This window comes from Aspergillus lucknowensis (genome assembly GCF_044049455.1).
Source record: "Aspergillus lucknowensis strain CBS 449.75 chromosome Unknown BJX67scaffold_45, whole genome shotgun sequence".
Classification (NCBI taxonomy): domain Eukaryota; kingdom Fungi; phylum Ascomycota; class Eurotiomycetes; order Eurotiales; family Aspergillaceae; genus Aspergillus; species Aspergillus lucknowensis.
The window spans coordinates 124,593-140,072 of record NW_027263589.1 but is presented as its reverse complement, the minus strand read 5'-3'; the positions used below and the strand labels follow the sequence as shown (position 1 = coordinate 140,072).

At 53.1% G+C, this 15,480-nt stretch overlaps 8 protein-coding genes across 8 annotated transcripts; 5 read left to right on the top strand and 3 right to left on the bottom strand.

The window, feature by feature from the left end:
• The first annotated feature begins 124 nt into the window (after positions 1-124).
• On the top strand, positions 125-1,972 carry BJX67DRAFT_362230 (ankyrin repeat domain-containing protein). Its single transcript, XM_071029971.1, has one exon. The coding sequence runs from the start codon at positions 284-286 to the stop codon at positions 1,916-1,918; it is 1,635 nt and encodes a 544-aa protein (XP_070882986.1). The 5' UTR covers positions 125-283; the 3' UTR covers positions 1,919-1,972.
• Positions 1,973-2,466: 494 nt separating this feature from the next.
• On the bottom strand, positions 2,467-4,059 carry BJX67DRAFT_384186 (uncharacterized protein; the record flags this gene model as incomplete). Its single annotated transcript, XM_071033617.1, has 2 exons — positions 2,467-3,559; positions 3,620-4,059. 2 exons carry the CDS (start codon positions 4,057-4,059, stop codon positions 2,467-2,469), a joined length of 1,533 nt encoding a protein of 510 aa, XP_070882985.1.
• A 911-nt stretch (positions 4,060-4,970) lies between these two features.
• On the bottom strand, positions 4,971-6,047 carry BJX67DRAFT_384185 (GFA family protein; the record flags this gene model as incomplete). Its single annotated transcript, XM_071033616.1, has 1 exon — positions 4,971-6,047. The coding sequence occupies one exon, from the start codon at positions 6,045-6,047 to the stop codon at positions 4,971-4,973; it is 1,077 nt and encodes a 358-aa protein (XP_070882984.1).
• A 441-nt stretch (positions 6,048-6,488) lies between these two features.
• Positions 6,489-7,688, bottom strand: BJX67DRAFT_229617 (uncharacterized protein). Its single transcript, XM_071025907.1, has 2 exons — positions 7,237-7,688; positions 6,489-7,181 (listed from the first exon to the last, which is right to left on the bottom strand). The coding sequence occupies exons 1-2, from the start codon at positions 7,492-7,494 to the stop codon at positions 6,501-6,503; spliced, it is 939 nt and encodes a 312-aa protein (XP_070882983.1). The 5' UTR covers positions 7,495-7,688; the 3' UTR covers positions 6,489-6,500.
• A 979-nt stretch (positions 7,689-8,667) lies between these two features.
• On the top strand, positions 8,668-9,860 carry BJX67DRAFT_384183 (uncharacterized protein; the record flags this gene model as incomplete). Its single annotated transcript, XM_071033615.1, has 2 exons — positions 8,668-9,032; positions 9,101-9,860. 2 exons carry the CDS (start codon positions 8,668-8,670, stop codon positions 9,858-9,860), a joined length of 1,125 nt encoding a protein of 374 aa, XP_070882982.1.
• A 483-nt stretch (positions 9,861-10,343) lies between these two features.
• BJX67DRAFT_229599 (ribonuclease H-like protein) lies at positions 10,344-11,359 on the top strand. The gene is made up of 2 exons (XM_071025906.1): positions 10,344-10,517; positions 10,575-11,359. Exon 2 carries the CDS (start codon positions 10,615-10,617, stop codon positions 11,104-11,106), a length of 492 nt encoding a protein of 163 aa, XP_070882981.1. The 5' UTR covers positions 10,344-10,517; positions 10,575-10,614; the 3' UTR covers positions 11,107-11,359.
• A 1,078-nt stretch (positions 11,360-12,437) lies between these two features.
• BJX67DRAFT_362214 (uncharacterized protein) lies at positions 12,438-13,349 on the top strand. Its single transcript, XM_071029970.1, has one exon. It carries the CDS (start codon positions 12,775-12,777, stop codon positions 13,294-13,296), a length of 522 nt encoding a protein of 173 aa, XP_070882980.1. The 5' UTR covers positions 12,438-12,774; the 3' UTR covers positions 13,297-13,349.
• A 251-nt stretch (positions 13,350-13,600) lies between these two features.
• Positions 13,601-14,575, top strand: BJX67DRAFT_229423 (uncharacterized protein). Its single transcript, XM_071025905.1, has one exon. It carries the CDS (start codon positions 13,701-13,703, stop codon positions 14,394-14,396), a length of 696 nt encoding a protein of 231 aa, XP_070882979.1. The 5' UTR covers positions 13,601-13,700; the 3' UTR covers positions 14,397-14,575.
• Positions 14,576-15,480: the final 905 nt, after the last annotated feature.

Here is a 15,480-nt window from a genome sequence, read left to right as displayed (position 1 = left end):
CCTGGGATGACCCCCACGCGCCCAGATGGCACCCCGCGTAACGGGGAGGCAGTCCTGCACCCCCACTCCACAATGGGCAGTGGGGGAATGATGGGTTCAATTTGGTGATCTCGCTTGGCTTCAAGAGACACCTTGTTGTTTGGGTGGTTTTTTGTGGAATTCTATCACTCTATTCGAAGTAGTCACCCGTGTTGTCCTATTCACGCTCCCCAATGGTCTCTGGAGCTCAAAAGAAGGGGCTGCACGAAAACACCGACGTGTCCGCTTGTGCAACCCCCTTGCAATGACCCTTCTCGAACTCCCACAAGAGCTCCTGCTGGCCATCGCTTCATTCCTCGAGGCAGAACGCGACATCAACTCTCTGTCGCGAACAAACACGCAGCTGCACGCCCTTCTCAACCCATACCTGTACCGACAGAATGCCCGAACATCGAACAGTTCCGCGTTGCTGTGGGCGGCAGTCCATGGCCGGGAGAATACAGCCAGGTTCAGTCTTCAATGCGGAGCCAACATCGCCGCCTTTGATCCCCGTGGCTTCACGCCCTTGATGATCGCGTGTCAGCTCGGCCACGTCGGGGTAGTCGAGCTCCTCGCTGCGCAGGACGACGTGAACCTCAACGGCTCCATCAGTGACTGGTTTCCTCCAGACCCCAATGTGCCTCAACACCGGCGTCCACACCAATACATGTCGCCGCTTCTCTTCGCGGTGGAGTCTAACCGCGTGGACGTGGTCAAGTTCCTCCTCGACCATCCTGGAGTCAATCTGCACTTCGCCGATTGCAAGGGCTGGTCGGCGGTGCATCATGCGACCAAAGACGGATGTGAGGCGGTTTTAAACCTGCTCCTGGGCGACGACCGTACCCGCGCTCTGGTAGACGGATCTCTGGTTACGTTCGCACACGATATGAAGCGGTATTCCGCGGTGTCGGTAATGCTGGGCACGGACGGACTAGAGCTGGATCTGTATCCGGAAGAAGCGGACGCGCTACTCAACGGGTCCTTGGACATGGGATTCCCGCACATTGTTAAAAGCCTCCTCATGCTCGCGAGCCCTCTCACGGAATCAAGATGTCTCTACGAATGGAAATCCCCACTGGCGTCTGCCGTCGTACACGGCGACAAGGGAGCCGTGGTGTCTCTTCTCCCCGATCCTACAGTCGACGCCTCCTACGGTGACATTGCTTTAGGGCTCCCGCCGCTGTCCCTGGCCGTGTGTATGGAGAACGCGGAAATCGTCCACCTCCTCCTTGCCGCGGATCGCGTCGACCCTAATATCCAAGATGACGCCGGGCGATCTCCATTATGGATTGCCGCCTCCCTGGGATACGCCCGTATTGCGCAGCTACTCCTTGAAAAAGACGGAATCGACGTCAACCTGAAAACCAAAGGCAACGAGACCCCGCTTACTATCGCCTCGGAACGAGGAGATGCAACACTCATCAGACTGCTCCTGGCACACGACAACATCGAACTCGATACGGAATGCGACAAGGGCTGGTCGACACTGGGCGCTGCGGTCACACACGGCCACCATGAGGTCGCAGAGCTGCTCCTCAAAACCGAGGGAGTCGATCCTAACCGTCGAAGGGGTGGCCCGCCGCTCTGGACTGCCGTTCGCAATGATGACCTGGCGATGGTGGACCTTCTTCTCGCGACGGACGGCGTTGATCCGAATGCTATAGGCGATATTCTCGGGACGCATGCGCTCTCCCAGGCTGTTTCGCAGGGGAATGCAGACATTGTACACAGGTTTCTGCGAAGGGATGATGTCGATATTAACTGCATCGATCAGCTAGGCCAGACTCCCTTGGATAGTACGGAGGAAGAGGGTATGGTCGAGGTTCTGCGTGCGAAGGGGGCCATGCGTGGGGAGGAGTTGCGCGCGAGACAGAGGGGTTCTGACCGAAGATTATTTTAGAAGAGTAGATCAAACAGCAGTTTGAGACTTGTTCGTCAAGGCAATATCTCCTTGTCAACGCCGTCTCTCGCGAGGGGTACGGAGTCATCGAGATTGGAAAACAGAACGGCGTTGTTAAAGCCCCCACGCGTATGGGAGACTACTTTTCGGACCCGCCTCCTGAGCCGTCTCTAAAGACCTCCTCTTGAGCAAGGTTTCTGTCTCGCGCCACATTGCAGTCCGGTTTCCCGAAATTGGAATCCCGGATAACCAGAGCTGTACGCGGCTCAAGCACAGATTCTGGTCCTGTTAAGCAGTGTCAAGCTTTGTGCCAGTGAGTCGCGTCAGCCTCTAGGTATCGCGGAGAAAGGTTATAAATACGCTATTACCAGGATGCGGTGATTTAAGATGCTCATCTAGATCCGTAACCTACACCCGGATGGTGCATACCTGGGTTGTATACTAACCAAGACACTCTAATGACCCTACTGCTACTTCAAGAACAAGGTCGCCGTAAAACCTAGTTTTGGGTAAAACCACGGATGCGACTCGTCTTGCGCACTCCATTGTCAGAAATCCGGCGGTCCAACCTCGTCATCTGTCCAATCTTCAAATGGTCTCACGGGAGGGTGACTATCATCAGCAGTATTACATCCTTGTGGGATAAGTGCATCCAGTCCCTTGATATCTGGCATGTTGGAACATTGTGCTCTTGCAGCCGGGATGACACGATCCATGACCGTGTCGATCCGAGGGTCCTTCCCCTTTTCGTATCCACGGATGCAGAGATACCTAAGGTTCGGGGGGAGATCGAGTATACCGACAGCGGGAGTTGGCGAAGGCCGAACGCCTTCGGCGAGGGAGATAAAACACTGCAGGCCAATGCTAAGATGAGTAAGAGAAGTGAAGTCTTTCAGAGAGCCGTATTCGGTCCATAGCGATAAAGGCGGGCGCGGAACTTGCCACGTAATATCGGGGTTGTGAATCTGGCCTTGGAGTCGAATCCTGCCGCTCTCCACATCAACATGGAGCTGTGCTTCGCAATCGAGGTCCAAAACCTCGAGAGTCGTTCTGTGGCGCAGGAGACACTTGAAGAGGGTAAGTGGGTTGAAGAAGAACCGCCACACCGACTGTGTATATCGTCCGCCTGTGGTGTACGTGAAGCTACGCAGCTGCTTCAAAGAGCAGAGTATTTCCATGAGAAGATCTGTCGATACTCTTGAGTTTCTCAAGGATATACTCTGCAGATTCCATGACTCCGGTCCATGGCCGCAGTTTTCCCTACCACGCTGCGCCATCCCTTGGACGGTGACACTCTCCAGCTTTGGTAACTGAGAAATCAGGCCGGCCCATCCCACGAAGTCGCACCTGGTATACCTATTACAATTACTGTCCGGGAAGGTTGGTAATAATTCGATGGTACGCACGCGCCGCAGATGGCGGCTCCGGCTAGCCTTCTCATTAACGCTTCGCAAGAACCGAAGTAGGGGATATTGCATGGACTTCTCGTAAGGGTCGGTGCCAGAGGGTTCGTGATCCCCTGTTCTGTCTCGTACCGGATAATTACCCAGAGCCAAAGATTCAAGATTAGGACACACGGAGATCAGCAGGGCCGCAACTGCCTGGGCAATGTAAATTGTCCGGATCTTTGCTTCGCGGAATCTGATCACGATAAGATCAATTAAGCAGGGACACAAACGGCGCTCTTCGGGAATCACCTACCCCTCGGGATCACCTCCGTCTATACCATCAGGCACCGCTTGCATCAGAATATTCATAATCCTCTGGTCTTCGGGGGCCATGAAGCCGGCCTCCAGCGTGGCCGCTTCCAAGCGAACAAGGTCTTCCTTACCCAGCGTCCGCTCCCATGGTCTCTCCGAATAGCCGCGACGGAAGCGGGTAAACTGCTGGAATTCCAGGTGCCGCACGTAGCCGCCAATACGGGGCTTCCGGAGAATGAGGAGGAGGAGTTGGAACGCTTTTTCGATGCGCCCCACCCGCCCTCTGATCCTTACGCGCCGATACTTGCGGCGGTCGGATAACTCGCACGGTGCATAAAGACGCCGGGATGCACGCGAGAGGGAAACGAGGTCCTTGTTGCTCTCGACATGCGAGATGATGAGCGTTAGGAGCTCATTGGGGAGGTCTTCTAGATGAGACATGATGCGGCTTGGTGAGGGTCATTCCTGGAAACCCCGCAGCGCACACCCACCAGATGGAGCTGTCAAGATGGGATATTGGTATCAGATCGGGGAATTTGGCCGCGCGAAAACTGCGCTCAAGTATTCTGGAACTATGGGAAGAAATCAATTGGGAACGGCATGGTATCCGCCCCGCAAGCACGCAAGGTACAGGCAAAGACGGACCTCCTCTGTGTGTCTGCGTGTTGGCGAACCGACTGTGAGTCTATCCTGGATCGATCTTATCTATCGCCCCCTCCGCGCTTGTTCCTCTAACTCGCGATCTTCTGCTGCTCGTAAAGCAATGGCTACGATGATGTTGGCAACCTGATTCATATTTTTAGCGTCTTTTGTATTCCAGGGACCGTATTCTAGCATGGTAAGAAAGGTATCAGCGGGGGGTTAGTTGTATTCAGCCAAGATTATGAATATCTGATGCCTGTCCTGAGAGACGTGGAGGCGTCTGAATAGGGAAAGGCGTGTCAGTATGTGTCCCTCAGACAAGATAAAAATCTCCTTTGACTCACCTCCCAGGTTTGTTGAGTTGCCCGTCATGAGCAGGATGAGTCCTTAGCCAAGCCACCATCTGCGCGGCCTCCTGCAACAAATCTTCTGTCTGTTGTTTTCTCGAAGCGCTGAGTCTATACCTAAGATACTAGGCCTGCCCCGCGGAGCCTGGCTGATCAAGGCTGTCAGGTTCCACACTCTGCATCGCGGACAGAACCCTAGCGATGCTCACCGATGCATCCAGGCCAAGCCAAGGAGAGCTGCAGTATGATGGCGAAGCCACGCTAGAGGTTTGCATTTCATTTCCGTCGTTCGTTACCGCCTTAGGGGCTCGACCTGAAAGGTCAAGGACAATGTGAGCCTATACCAACGCGGTCTGGTCACTCCTAAGCTGCTCCTGTCTCCGTCCCAACAGCAAAATCCCTAACCACCCCATGCGTCCGTCTCCCCCACTCCTGCAGCCCCTCCGTTAAACCCTCCGTAAGCCCCCTATCATACTTAATCCCATCATCCGGATACCCCAGGCGAGCGGTCCTCCACCGCGCCCAATCCGCCAACATAAATCCCTCCTTGCCCCTTAGAATCCCCGTCGCGATATCAACAATGCGCCCCCTCCTCTTCTCAGTAAAAAAGACCGTCGCTCCGCATCTCCCGCAGAATGTCCGCACCACGCCGGGGCTCGATTCATACCGCTTCGAAGTCCCGATGCACAGGTCCTCGGGAAGAGGCGGGGAGATGTGGTCTGCCGAGACGAAGAGCCACGCGACGACGTGTGCGCCGTTGACAAGGCGGCAGTCCGTGCAGACGTCAACAAGCCCGAGCCATTTCGAGGGATCCTCGGCGTGAACCCACCCTTCGCTTAAAGGGGAATCGACGAATTCCTGGCGGGGACGGGAAATGTTGAACGAGACGCCGCCGCAGCTGCATTGTGCTAGAAGTTTCTCCTCTCGTCCTCCGTCTTCTTTCTTCTCGTCTTTTTGAGAACGATCAGTAGTGGTGTCCGGATTCCAGATCCTTACCTCCCGCCCATCAATCCGCGGGAGCAGCTGCGAAAACCCACCGTCCCCCGTCGACGCGGCATCGGTATACCAATGCTCATTGAATTTCCACAGAGACTCATTGTCATTAACGCCCTCCTCGAAAATCGAAACGGAAATCGTCCATCCGCCCTGATGCCCCCGATCGCCGATATGACACCCACACGTGGAACAAAAGTAAATGGTGCACGGGGCACCTTCGCGCCTGTTAGGGGTTAATTTATCCAAGCTTGACGGAGCGATAAACTCTGGCTCGATTTCTTTGGGTAGCGGGGCGTGGAATGAGGCCGGAGCACCGAGGAGAGTGCGGCAGAGGGTACAGTTGCAGATGTGCACGTCGAGCGGGAGGGACGTCGTGGGGATGGTGAGGGTGAAGTGGACTGCGCGACAATGGCAGCGGGCGGTTAAGGTTTTTGTTTCGGGCATTTCGGATTGCATTGGATTGGATTGGATTGGTGAGAGAGTGAGATAGATGGGGACCTTGAAGGTGAGAACCCTGGAAGCGGGGGCCCGATTTATGGAGGGAGAGGAAGACGCGGTCCCGGTCGAGGCTCTGGCGGGGTTTCTGCCGAGAGAGACGACGAGGGGCACTTCGTCTGAAGAAGTCGCTGATCTGCATCTCCAACGACTCCAGATTCGTTGAAAAACCTTTGCTTACGGGATTGAGATGGCCAGTGACTCATGCGAAAGCAGATTATTAGAAATACGCCTACCAATGGCAGAACCCAGGCCGTTGCTTGGGAGTTGGGACCTCGGGCGGGAGGCCCCAGGGAGCTTGGAAGACCCCAAGGTCGGGAACACAATTTGCTGCTTTGGAAGCTCGATTTGCATGAGGCATGGCACCCAGATAAATAACTCGGAGCTCCTCATGCTTGGCAATCAGAGCAATCCCCGAATCGTCGTCTCATAGTCCTCCGGCTCCCTCCCCAGTATCTCGCGCAGCGTCGGCGTCACAACCGCCGTCTCGCCCAGCCGAATAGCCTCCCACGCCGTCGCCCACTCCCTCGACAAATCCACCCCGTGGTACGTATGGCGGCCCTCATGCGGAAGGGAAGCATACTCGTCCACAGTGATCGGTCGGATCTGCACATCTTTCCCAACAACCCTACCCAGCACTTCAACCGTCTCCTTCAACGATATCTCCCGCGGCCCTGTGAGAAGAACAACCTTATTCACATAGGGGAACTCCTCAGCCACATTCCCAGCTGTTACAGTCGCATACCGCGCGACAAGCTTCGCGCTCGCTTCACCGAGCTCATCCCTCTTCACCCAGGATACACCAGGTGCCGAGCCATCATGTGGGATTTTCACCTCGGAGACGGGAAAACGTAGATCGAACCACGATGTGTAGATGGGGAAGGACTCGGAGTACAATCCCTCCCGGATTACGGTATATGTTGTTGACCCAGAAAGCTGCGAGAGGTATTTCTCCGTCGCCAGATGCGCGCCCATGACGTGTGCGACGGAAGTATCGGTGTAGTTCCCTGCGAAGCCGAGAGAGGAGTAGAAGATGTGCTTTACGCCGGAGGATTGGGCGGCTGAGATAGCCTTTTTGTGCGCCTGTCGCCGTTAATAACGCTTCAACCTGTCCAGGGTGATGGAGGGAGGGAGATACATTGATGCGATGCTCGATCTCGAACGATGCGTAGGAGATGAGCATGAGGACGTCGACACTGTCGAAGGCATGGTCCAGTGTGGAAGGATCGTCATAGTCAGCGTGTCGGACTGTCGCGCCGGCTTCTGCTACATCCGAGAGAGATTCTGGTTTGCGCGCGATGAGGATGAGCTGTGATGCGGGGACAAGCTTGAGAAGGTGGTTGACGATGCTCAATCCGAGGCCGCCGGCTGCAGGGAAGACACCAATTCGTGACATGTTGTCAGACACATGTAATGGTGGAAACAAATCCGGACTTGAGAGGTTTGTTGCTTTTCTGAGATTTTATCTTGCAAGTGACGTCTTTGAAATTGGCCTTGAACTGGGCCCCGGCTACAATTGTGGGTATGCTTAGAAATCGAGCGGAGTTACCTACCGGGACCGCCGCGAAGATGAGAAACATTTTCAGACAGCCAACCTCCACCTGCAACCGACGATGGATGGAGGTCTCTAGTGCTAGATTCAGTGTCAACCCCGTCCATCGCAGATTTCACGCAGCTATGCACGACGGACTTGATTTCAACCACACATAAAACAAAATAAGCTAACGACTGGTTTTATGGTGCTATGCCACGATTTGCTGACTGCAGACAGTTGAAAATAGACTGAGCCTGGTTGGCGAGACGGAAGGTTTAGCTTGAGCTTGATGCTGAGATATACTCCGGAGGCGGGTTCTTGATCAGGAGACTGCCTATTATCGATATTTTCCAGTCGGGAGATACTCGAACTGTATAGTATACTCTGATTCTACGACCATTCGAAGTGTATAAACCGCTGGCGGAGCAGTGTCTGCCTCCCATCTACAGCGGCAAGCACAATTATCTAGCAACCTTCTATATCTTACCCACAACGCCATGGCCTTGATAAAACCCTCCCTACTCATTCTCTCTCTTTTGAACTTCTCCTTAGCGGTCTATCTGAAGATGCATGTGCCTTCCTCGCAAAATACTCGCGGAACCAACTCGCGAATCTTTCTCCGACCCTGGAGGAAACCGTGAACTTGATCGACGACTCCGAGTCTACAAACTCTCTTCCTTCATGCAGCATCCACGGCATTCCTCCAGCTCCGACCCGCAAATTGGCAGCAATCCAGCGCTTTCATTCGCTGAACCAAGAATCAGCCAGAAGCAGAATCAGGGTTGCCCAGCCGTTTGGTCACGCACCTGATTGGCCAGTCAGATTAGTATATCCTGTTCAAGCCTTCGCGCACTTGGCTTTGCCATTTCACCTGGCGGATCCGTGGGCGAGACCCTTGCGCTGAAAATAGTCCACACGAGCATGATTCGGTTGCGCACATGGGCGGAATTTAAATAGCGGGAGCGCCGCAATGGAACCTTCCACCCCATCGCACCTTCCCGACGAGTCTTCGCACCCTGCCTTCCTCAGGCCAACATGGTGCTCACACTCCGGGTCGCGACTCTCCTGGTTGCGCTTTTCTTTCTCGTTGGTGTGTCGCTCGCAGTGGAATCTTCAAGCACAGATCCCTCCTTGTCTGCACTTACTTCCCGATTCGCTAATGGACTGAAGACATTCTGGAAGCGGCGGCGCGGTGGATGGGGTTCTGACAGCGACAGCGACTCACCTTCGAGCTCTGGCTCCAACTCTGGTGGGTATGAAGATTATGGAGATGATTCATCTACCGGGGGCGGCGGCGGCGACGACGGTGGGTGGTACACGTGTTACAGGCCGATGAATATAACCCGCGAGGCGAGGAATGATGGGAGTTACGGAGATTATTATTCCGTTGGGAATGGACAGTGCGTCTCTGCCTTGGCGATACCAATGACTCCGAATGGAGAGCCCGTCTAACGCCGTTTGCGTACAGCTACACAAGCAACAAGGGAGGTTACACACCCGAAGGCTCCGGCACACCCCCAAGATGGGACAACAGCTCGGGGAAATGGGTCGCATTGTCGTACTACGAATCATCATACCTCAGCGATCCAGAGGTAATAAGCTACCTCGGCGGCGCATCAGTCCCGTACCTCTCTGGCGAGGACTCGCCGAACGGAATGCACCCGGAACAATTCATCGACCTCCCCTTTGAAACGGTACCGGGTGACTACCTCCCCGACGGGCAATGCGCCGTCCCGAATTCCTCATACGCATACCGCTATAAAGCAAAGTTCAACTGGACATCAATCAGCATGGAAGAGGAAAATTACGGCGAGTACGTGACGCGGTTTATCCCGGTATATTGCACCTGCGCCCTGTACACGCCATGCGGGTGTGATGATTTCCACCAGAATACGAGCTTTGTTCCGAGATTGCTCCAAGAGCTGGGCCTTTACATGTCGCCGCGGAATGTGTCAGACCTGTGCTCGATTGATATAAAGGGGGAGACGGCCTTACTTGTGAATGGGTCGCTCGCAAATGGATCGACAAAGGCGGATCGCACGGTGAGCCGGTTGACAGAGACGGTGTCGACGACGGTTTCGACCAGATGTTTGGCTGGAACGGGTGCACCGGATGAGGTTTCGGGGGCACACGGGCTTGTTGAGCCGTCGCAGAGGGCCTTTGGGCTTGCCTGGACCGGCGTGATTGGGTTTGCCGTGCTCTTGGGGATGTGTCTGGTTCTGCTGTAATCGCCGTAAATCCACCCTTGGAATCCATGCCTTCATGCATGATTTCCACCGCATGATTCAGAACCTGGCAGGCTGAGACTGAGTTCGCCAACCTCGATCAACGCCAATCTAAGAATGGCGTAATTCGGCGAAGTCGCGCTTTGGCGGTGTTTTGGACGCCAATAAGCATTGCATCGGCAACAGAGAAAATCTTGCGGTATTGACTGGTGAATCCCGCATCTTGCGTGTGGACGCGTCTCGGCGACATCTTCGACTCGCGTTCGACCCATCGCCGTGCCACGTGCGAGCAGAATCTGGGGAAAAGAAGAAGATTCTGAGGCGACAATTTCCGAGATTGGTCACCTGGACGCTAATGGATCCTCCCAAGGTCCTGTCGGTAGATATCTAAAGGAGGTTAGCGGATTACTCCTTCCGGTCTAGTCAGGGACAAACGGGGCTTCTTCCAGGTCCTGGTCTCAACAGCAGCTAGCACCAACGCTTGGACATCTCGCTAACACTTCCCGACCCGCTTCCATAACCGTCATCGGCACTTGGTGATCATAGTCAAAACAATCTTGTCATTACGAATCCCAGTGCGTGCGTCAAACGATCGTTTCAAGATCCAACTTGTGACATCCACTTTACCAAGCAAACGGCCAATAACACATTTCCACGGAGGTGAGCAGAACTGCCTAGGTACCCTGACGAAGGCTAACTTGACATTCAACGTTAAAGATATTTAAGTTTACCGCGTAGAAACGCATCTATACCAAACATGGTGTACAAAATGGAGATCTACACCGACGGCGGTTGTAGAGGCAACGGCAAACCTTGGGCATACGGCGCCGCCGCTGCCGTTGTCAAGAACAAATGGGGGAGACACACTCGGAGACGGACAGTTGAACTCCCCGAGGGCCAAGATCCCAGGCCATCAAACCAGCGGGCAGAAATCATGGGTATCATTCTTGGGCTACAGCTTGCCTTAGAGAAGCGTCAAGAGGTGCACCCGCGGACGAAATTCAGCGTGAGGATTTACTCAGACTCCAGATATGCGATTGGGTGTATGACGGAGTGGATTTACAAGTGGGTGCAGAACGACTGGACCAATGCCGCCGGGAGGGAAGTTGTGAATCGGGACCTCATTGAGGAAGCGTCCGACCTGGATGATGATTTGAACGCCGTGGGGAGGGTGCGATTCATCTATATTCCGAGAGAGGACAATGAAGTTGCGGATGAGCTTTGCAATGATTGTATGGACGATATGTGAGCGAGAGGACGCTATTGCCAATATTGGGTCCAATGGTCGCGTTCAAATGAGGATATGCTGGTAAGAACGCCGCCGGGAAATCTCTGCGAGCTGGAGGGGTGATACTGAGCTTACTTCTACATCACAACAGATCCGGTTGCGACATCTCTCGATATGGATTGTCACGAACTGACACGGCCCAGATGATACCACTCGGGGTGTCAAACGGCATCACTGGTTTTCGGTTAGATATTAACAAATAGATTAGAGGTTAATCAAGCATAAAGACATAGATCTCGTGCGAGGGTCCACCTAGCACCGCGTTTTAGATTTGCAATGGTCTTGAAACTTACCTGCATAGATTTCAAAATTACGACTCAATTTGTCCTCTTCACATATAATCTGCAAAGCATACCACAGCTCCTTCTTGGCCAGCTGTTAGACGACAAGGTGGATCCGAACAATAATCCCGCACTAACCGTTGGGCGAAAACGCCTTGAGAGCGGTTCGGAGAGGAAGGGACGTTGATGCAGGCCAGAAGACTTTCATCTCGTCCAGCAGGAAGTACTACTCCGCGCTGGGGGATATCCAATCAGCAAAGGCATGAATTAGTGCCAACATTCCAGGCCGCCGGGGTAGGTTCTGGAGCTGGAGCAAGATATATGTTTCCGGAAACAGCTCCGCCAGCCATCGCAGCTCGTGGGGGCATGTTATCTTAGAATCCCCAGACAGAGATGAGGATCAACACTTGCGAAGATGATGTTCCGGAGTCACGAAGCAATTTTTCCTGGTAGTTGGGTACTGGTAATCCTACTCGGATTCTTTTGAGGTTTTGCTGTTGATCCGAGGTCTCTGTTGAAGTTGATGGCCCGAATAACGTGTTACCCGACCGAATCGATCACCCGACGGAACCGATCACCACTGTATTCTATATTAAATGGCCATGTTAAGAGTTGAATATCTTAACAACCACATAATTAAGAGGGATAAAATAAATATAATTAGGTACATATGCCCTAAAATAATAAATAATCTATTTTATACCCCCCAAGCCTTTATATTATCCTAATTATATTCAAGTAATCAAAATTACCAAAAATACAGGTGTAATTTATATTACCTTTGAAAGTATAAGAATAGGTAGGTTGTAACCCCTATATATCTATATGTTATATACTGTTAAGCATTATATGTAAGCTATAATTCCTCTAGAAGCTTGGTTGTTGAGATATTTGACTTGAAAAAATGGCCATTTAATATGGGATATCAAGGTGATCGGTTCGGTCGGGTGATCGATTCGGTCGGGAAACACGTTAATGGGTTGTGTTATCTATTTGTAAGAGCCACAGTGCATGGATGAATGTATCTCGGGCCTCTTCGACTTTATCAAGATTCCGGCAAACCTTTGCTTCAAAGTGAGATGAGGGGGTCTGTTATATACACACGGAATATTACCTTGGTGATGGAACTGAGCAAAAACATTTTGAAGGGATCCCTTCGCCCATACGTCGTCTTGCAAAAAGGTGTTTCGCATGTCTGCACGAATATACGTGAAGACCGATGCATAAACCCTCCTCTGAGCCCCGGCCCCGGCCGTAGAATGGAGCTGCCTCTTTGGACGGTGAACCCCGCAGTCTCCAAACAGCCTCACTCGACTTCACCTTGTCACCATCCAAAACAACGGAGATCATGTCCCAAGCCTCCACCGAACCCGGCGACAAACCTAAAGTCGCATTCATATCCGGCCCCATCGACACAGGCCCTGACGCGATGTTCTTCAAAACGCACTACATCCCACTCATCGACACCGCCATCGCCGCCGGTCATAACTTCGTCATCGGCCCTATCCTCTCCGGTGCCGATGCGGACGCATTAGATTACCTTCTTTCCCACCCCATTTCGCCAACCCGGATAACGATATTCATGACCATTGCGGAGGATCAAGCGTGGGGCAGCGAATTCCGGCGTCGGGGCGTGAATACGATTGTCCTGGATGATCCTGCGGCGACATCACGGAATCGAGACGCGGCAATGACGAATGCGAGTGATTATGATATTCTGCGGTGGAGAACCGAGGAAGAGGCGAGGGAGTTCTATGGACCGATGTATCGGAGCGGGCATATGACGAATACGGAGAGAAATTGGCGCCGGAGGCGGGGAATCTCTGAGACAGAGGTCCTTTCGAGTGGAAAAGTAGAGTTGACTTCATGAGTTGATACCGGTAGATCTTCTTGTCCACAATAAAAGCTCCTGCTGCTGCCCTGGTTGATATACTGTTGCTCTTCGTAGTTGATCATGCCGATCGACGTCTGGACAAATGCTACGTTTGGACGTTACTGCCATAGTATCAGCCTTTCTCACGCAGGGCGCTATTCTAATCACATTACTGGGAAGTTGAGATAAAAATGCACTCCCAGGTGTACTTAAGATCTGCACCTGCTACTTGTCTTCGGTTGCGCCTTCCATGGAGTATTTGGCGCGGCGTGGTTTGTTCTACACCCATGCCTCAGTAGACTTCAGAATGTTCCTCAAATTTACTCTGCCAACATCTTGCTAGCGGCAGCTGTGCTACTCACGCGATATTTTTAACATTACTACATCTGGTTCTCCGAACAATGACTCCGAGTCGACCGCGATGCCACATATGCACACAAAGATTGGCCTGGCAACACGAGCCACATCACGTCCAGCGCTCGTGGCTCGGTGAGGTTCGAGGCATCTACTCCAAGCGCCTAGGGCACAGAGATATTGGCATCACCGGCGTATGGATATTGGATCCAATGGCACAAAACCCTCACACATATCTGCTCGCCCCAGAGAGCCCAAGGTCTTCGTACCGAGAAATTGTGTATTCGGATCTGGGAAAATGGCGCTTTGAAGTGGCCTCTTCGTACTCTACCATGTTCGCATTCCACAAATTATGCTATGTATTGCTGCTCCTCAGGCTCCGAAAGGACGAGACAGACATAAGCGTTGCGAGGTCTGTTTTCTACCAGCTATTTTGCATTCCGAACACCGAGCTCTACAGGATCATCCCCCAGCTGGACGATGTCAGTCTCTCGGATCCCTGCTGTATCCCCACCATCGCCCAGCTGAAGGGCGCTTCACCACCGGACCGACGACGGCTGGGACCGGCGCCGGTCCAGGAGCGCCTCACTACGCATGTAAGGCCATCTTCTAGCGCTTTTCCTGCCGAGGCTGCGCTGGATGGTTTATTCGGCTGCCCAGTCGCGAGTGTGCTGCAAGGCGGTTTCGATCCACCAGACGCGGAAGATGTTGCGGAGGCCAAGTATCACCGGGCGAGTCAGTAGAAGTGGAAATTTTTCCTGCGCAACGAGCTTGACTTCTTATTTCCATCCTTTGACCGTTGGCCGCCGGTGGACTGGTATCATCTTTTCCACGGGATGGTGGCCGTCATGCGTGCCGGCAATCGACACCTCGAAAATCGTCGAAGGATACGAGAGACACTAGAACCTATGGCTGTTCTTGTCGAGCAGGACTCTGCGCTGCGATTTGGCTCCTCTGGCCGGGAGATTGCTCCATTGGAAGGCCACCAGGCTCGTTTTCAAGTACACGATCGCGTGCTGGAAGTACGGGATTATTTTTGCGGATATCGGTTTCTGCCCCGGGACCAACTCGTCTTTAAAAGAGGATGCCGTATATTACACCTAGAAATAGGAGAGCTTGAGGCACTTATCCAGAGGGGAAGTAGTAGGAAGATGGGCGTCTCCTTCGTTCAGATTGGCTCCCGACGTTTCGTCACGGGAATGCGTGTATTTAGGGATCAAGAAATCGTCTTCAGCGTCGGATTCATCATCCCCGCTACCGAGAGGTGGATTCATGTACCATTCGCCCGTTCGATTCCGAAGATTCATTTTGCATTTTGCAGTGAAGGCCTGAGGACCTTCGTTTGGAGCCCTCGGGTGGCGGGGAATTGGCACCGGTTGGAGACTCTGAGGATGAGGGATTATCCCATCTTGGCCTTCCGGTCTCCCTCATAACAGAACCGTACTGCTTGATCGTGGGGTTGGACGTAAGTCTGGATCATCCCCCCATCAACTCAGAGACACTAACCAGCGCATTAGCTCTTCAAAATCACTTTTGTCGGTTATGCTATGTTTCTCACTGATACCCCTGCTGTCAAGCGTTGCACGACCAATTCGACAGCGTGCGCATAAATACTGTTACAGTCAGCTATGTGTATATAGCTACGCTCTTGTTCAGTACATAGCGCGCAAAACACCCAGAGAATTCGACTCACCACAATGGGTAAGCTAGTTGGACGTAGAGAGCGTCTGGCTGCTTCTTCTGCCGCCAAACACCAAGTACCGGCCTTTACAGCCCGACCTTCTCCCAGAATTGTTCTTAGCGGTGCCTGACGATTGACTCGCGGCT

Excerpts from the sequence above, each read along its gene's own strand:
- BJX67DRAFT_229423 (XM_071025905.1), top strand. The coding sequence starts at position 13,701 with ATGACTCCGAGTCGACCGCGATGCCACATATGCACACAAAGATTGGCC.
- BJX67DRAFT_229599 (XM_071025906.1), top strand. The coding sequence starts at position 10,615 with ATGGTGTACAAAATGGAGATCTACACCGACGGCGGTTGTAGAGGCAAC.
- BJX67DRAFT_362230 (XM_071029971.1), top strand. The coding sequence starts at position 284 with ATGACCCTTCTCGAACTCCCACAAGAGCTCCTGCTGGCCATCGCTTCA.
- BJX67DRAFT_229617 (XM_071025907.1), bottom strand. The coding sequence starts at position 7,494 with ATGTCACGAATTGGTGTCTTCCCTGCAGCCGGCGGCCTCGGATTGAGC. Across the intron at positions 7,182-7,236 it reads AGATCGAGCATCGCATCAAT|GCGCACAAAAAGGCTATCTC; the intron begins GTATCTCCCTCC and ends TAACGGCGACAG.
- BJX67DRAFT_362214 (XM_071029970.1), top strand. The coding sequence starts at position 12,775 with ATGTCCCAAGCCTCCACCGAACCCGGCGACAAACCTAAAGTCGCATTC.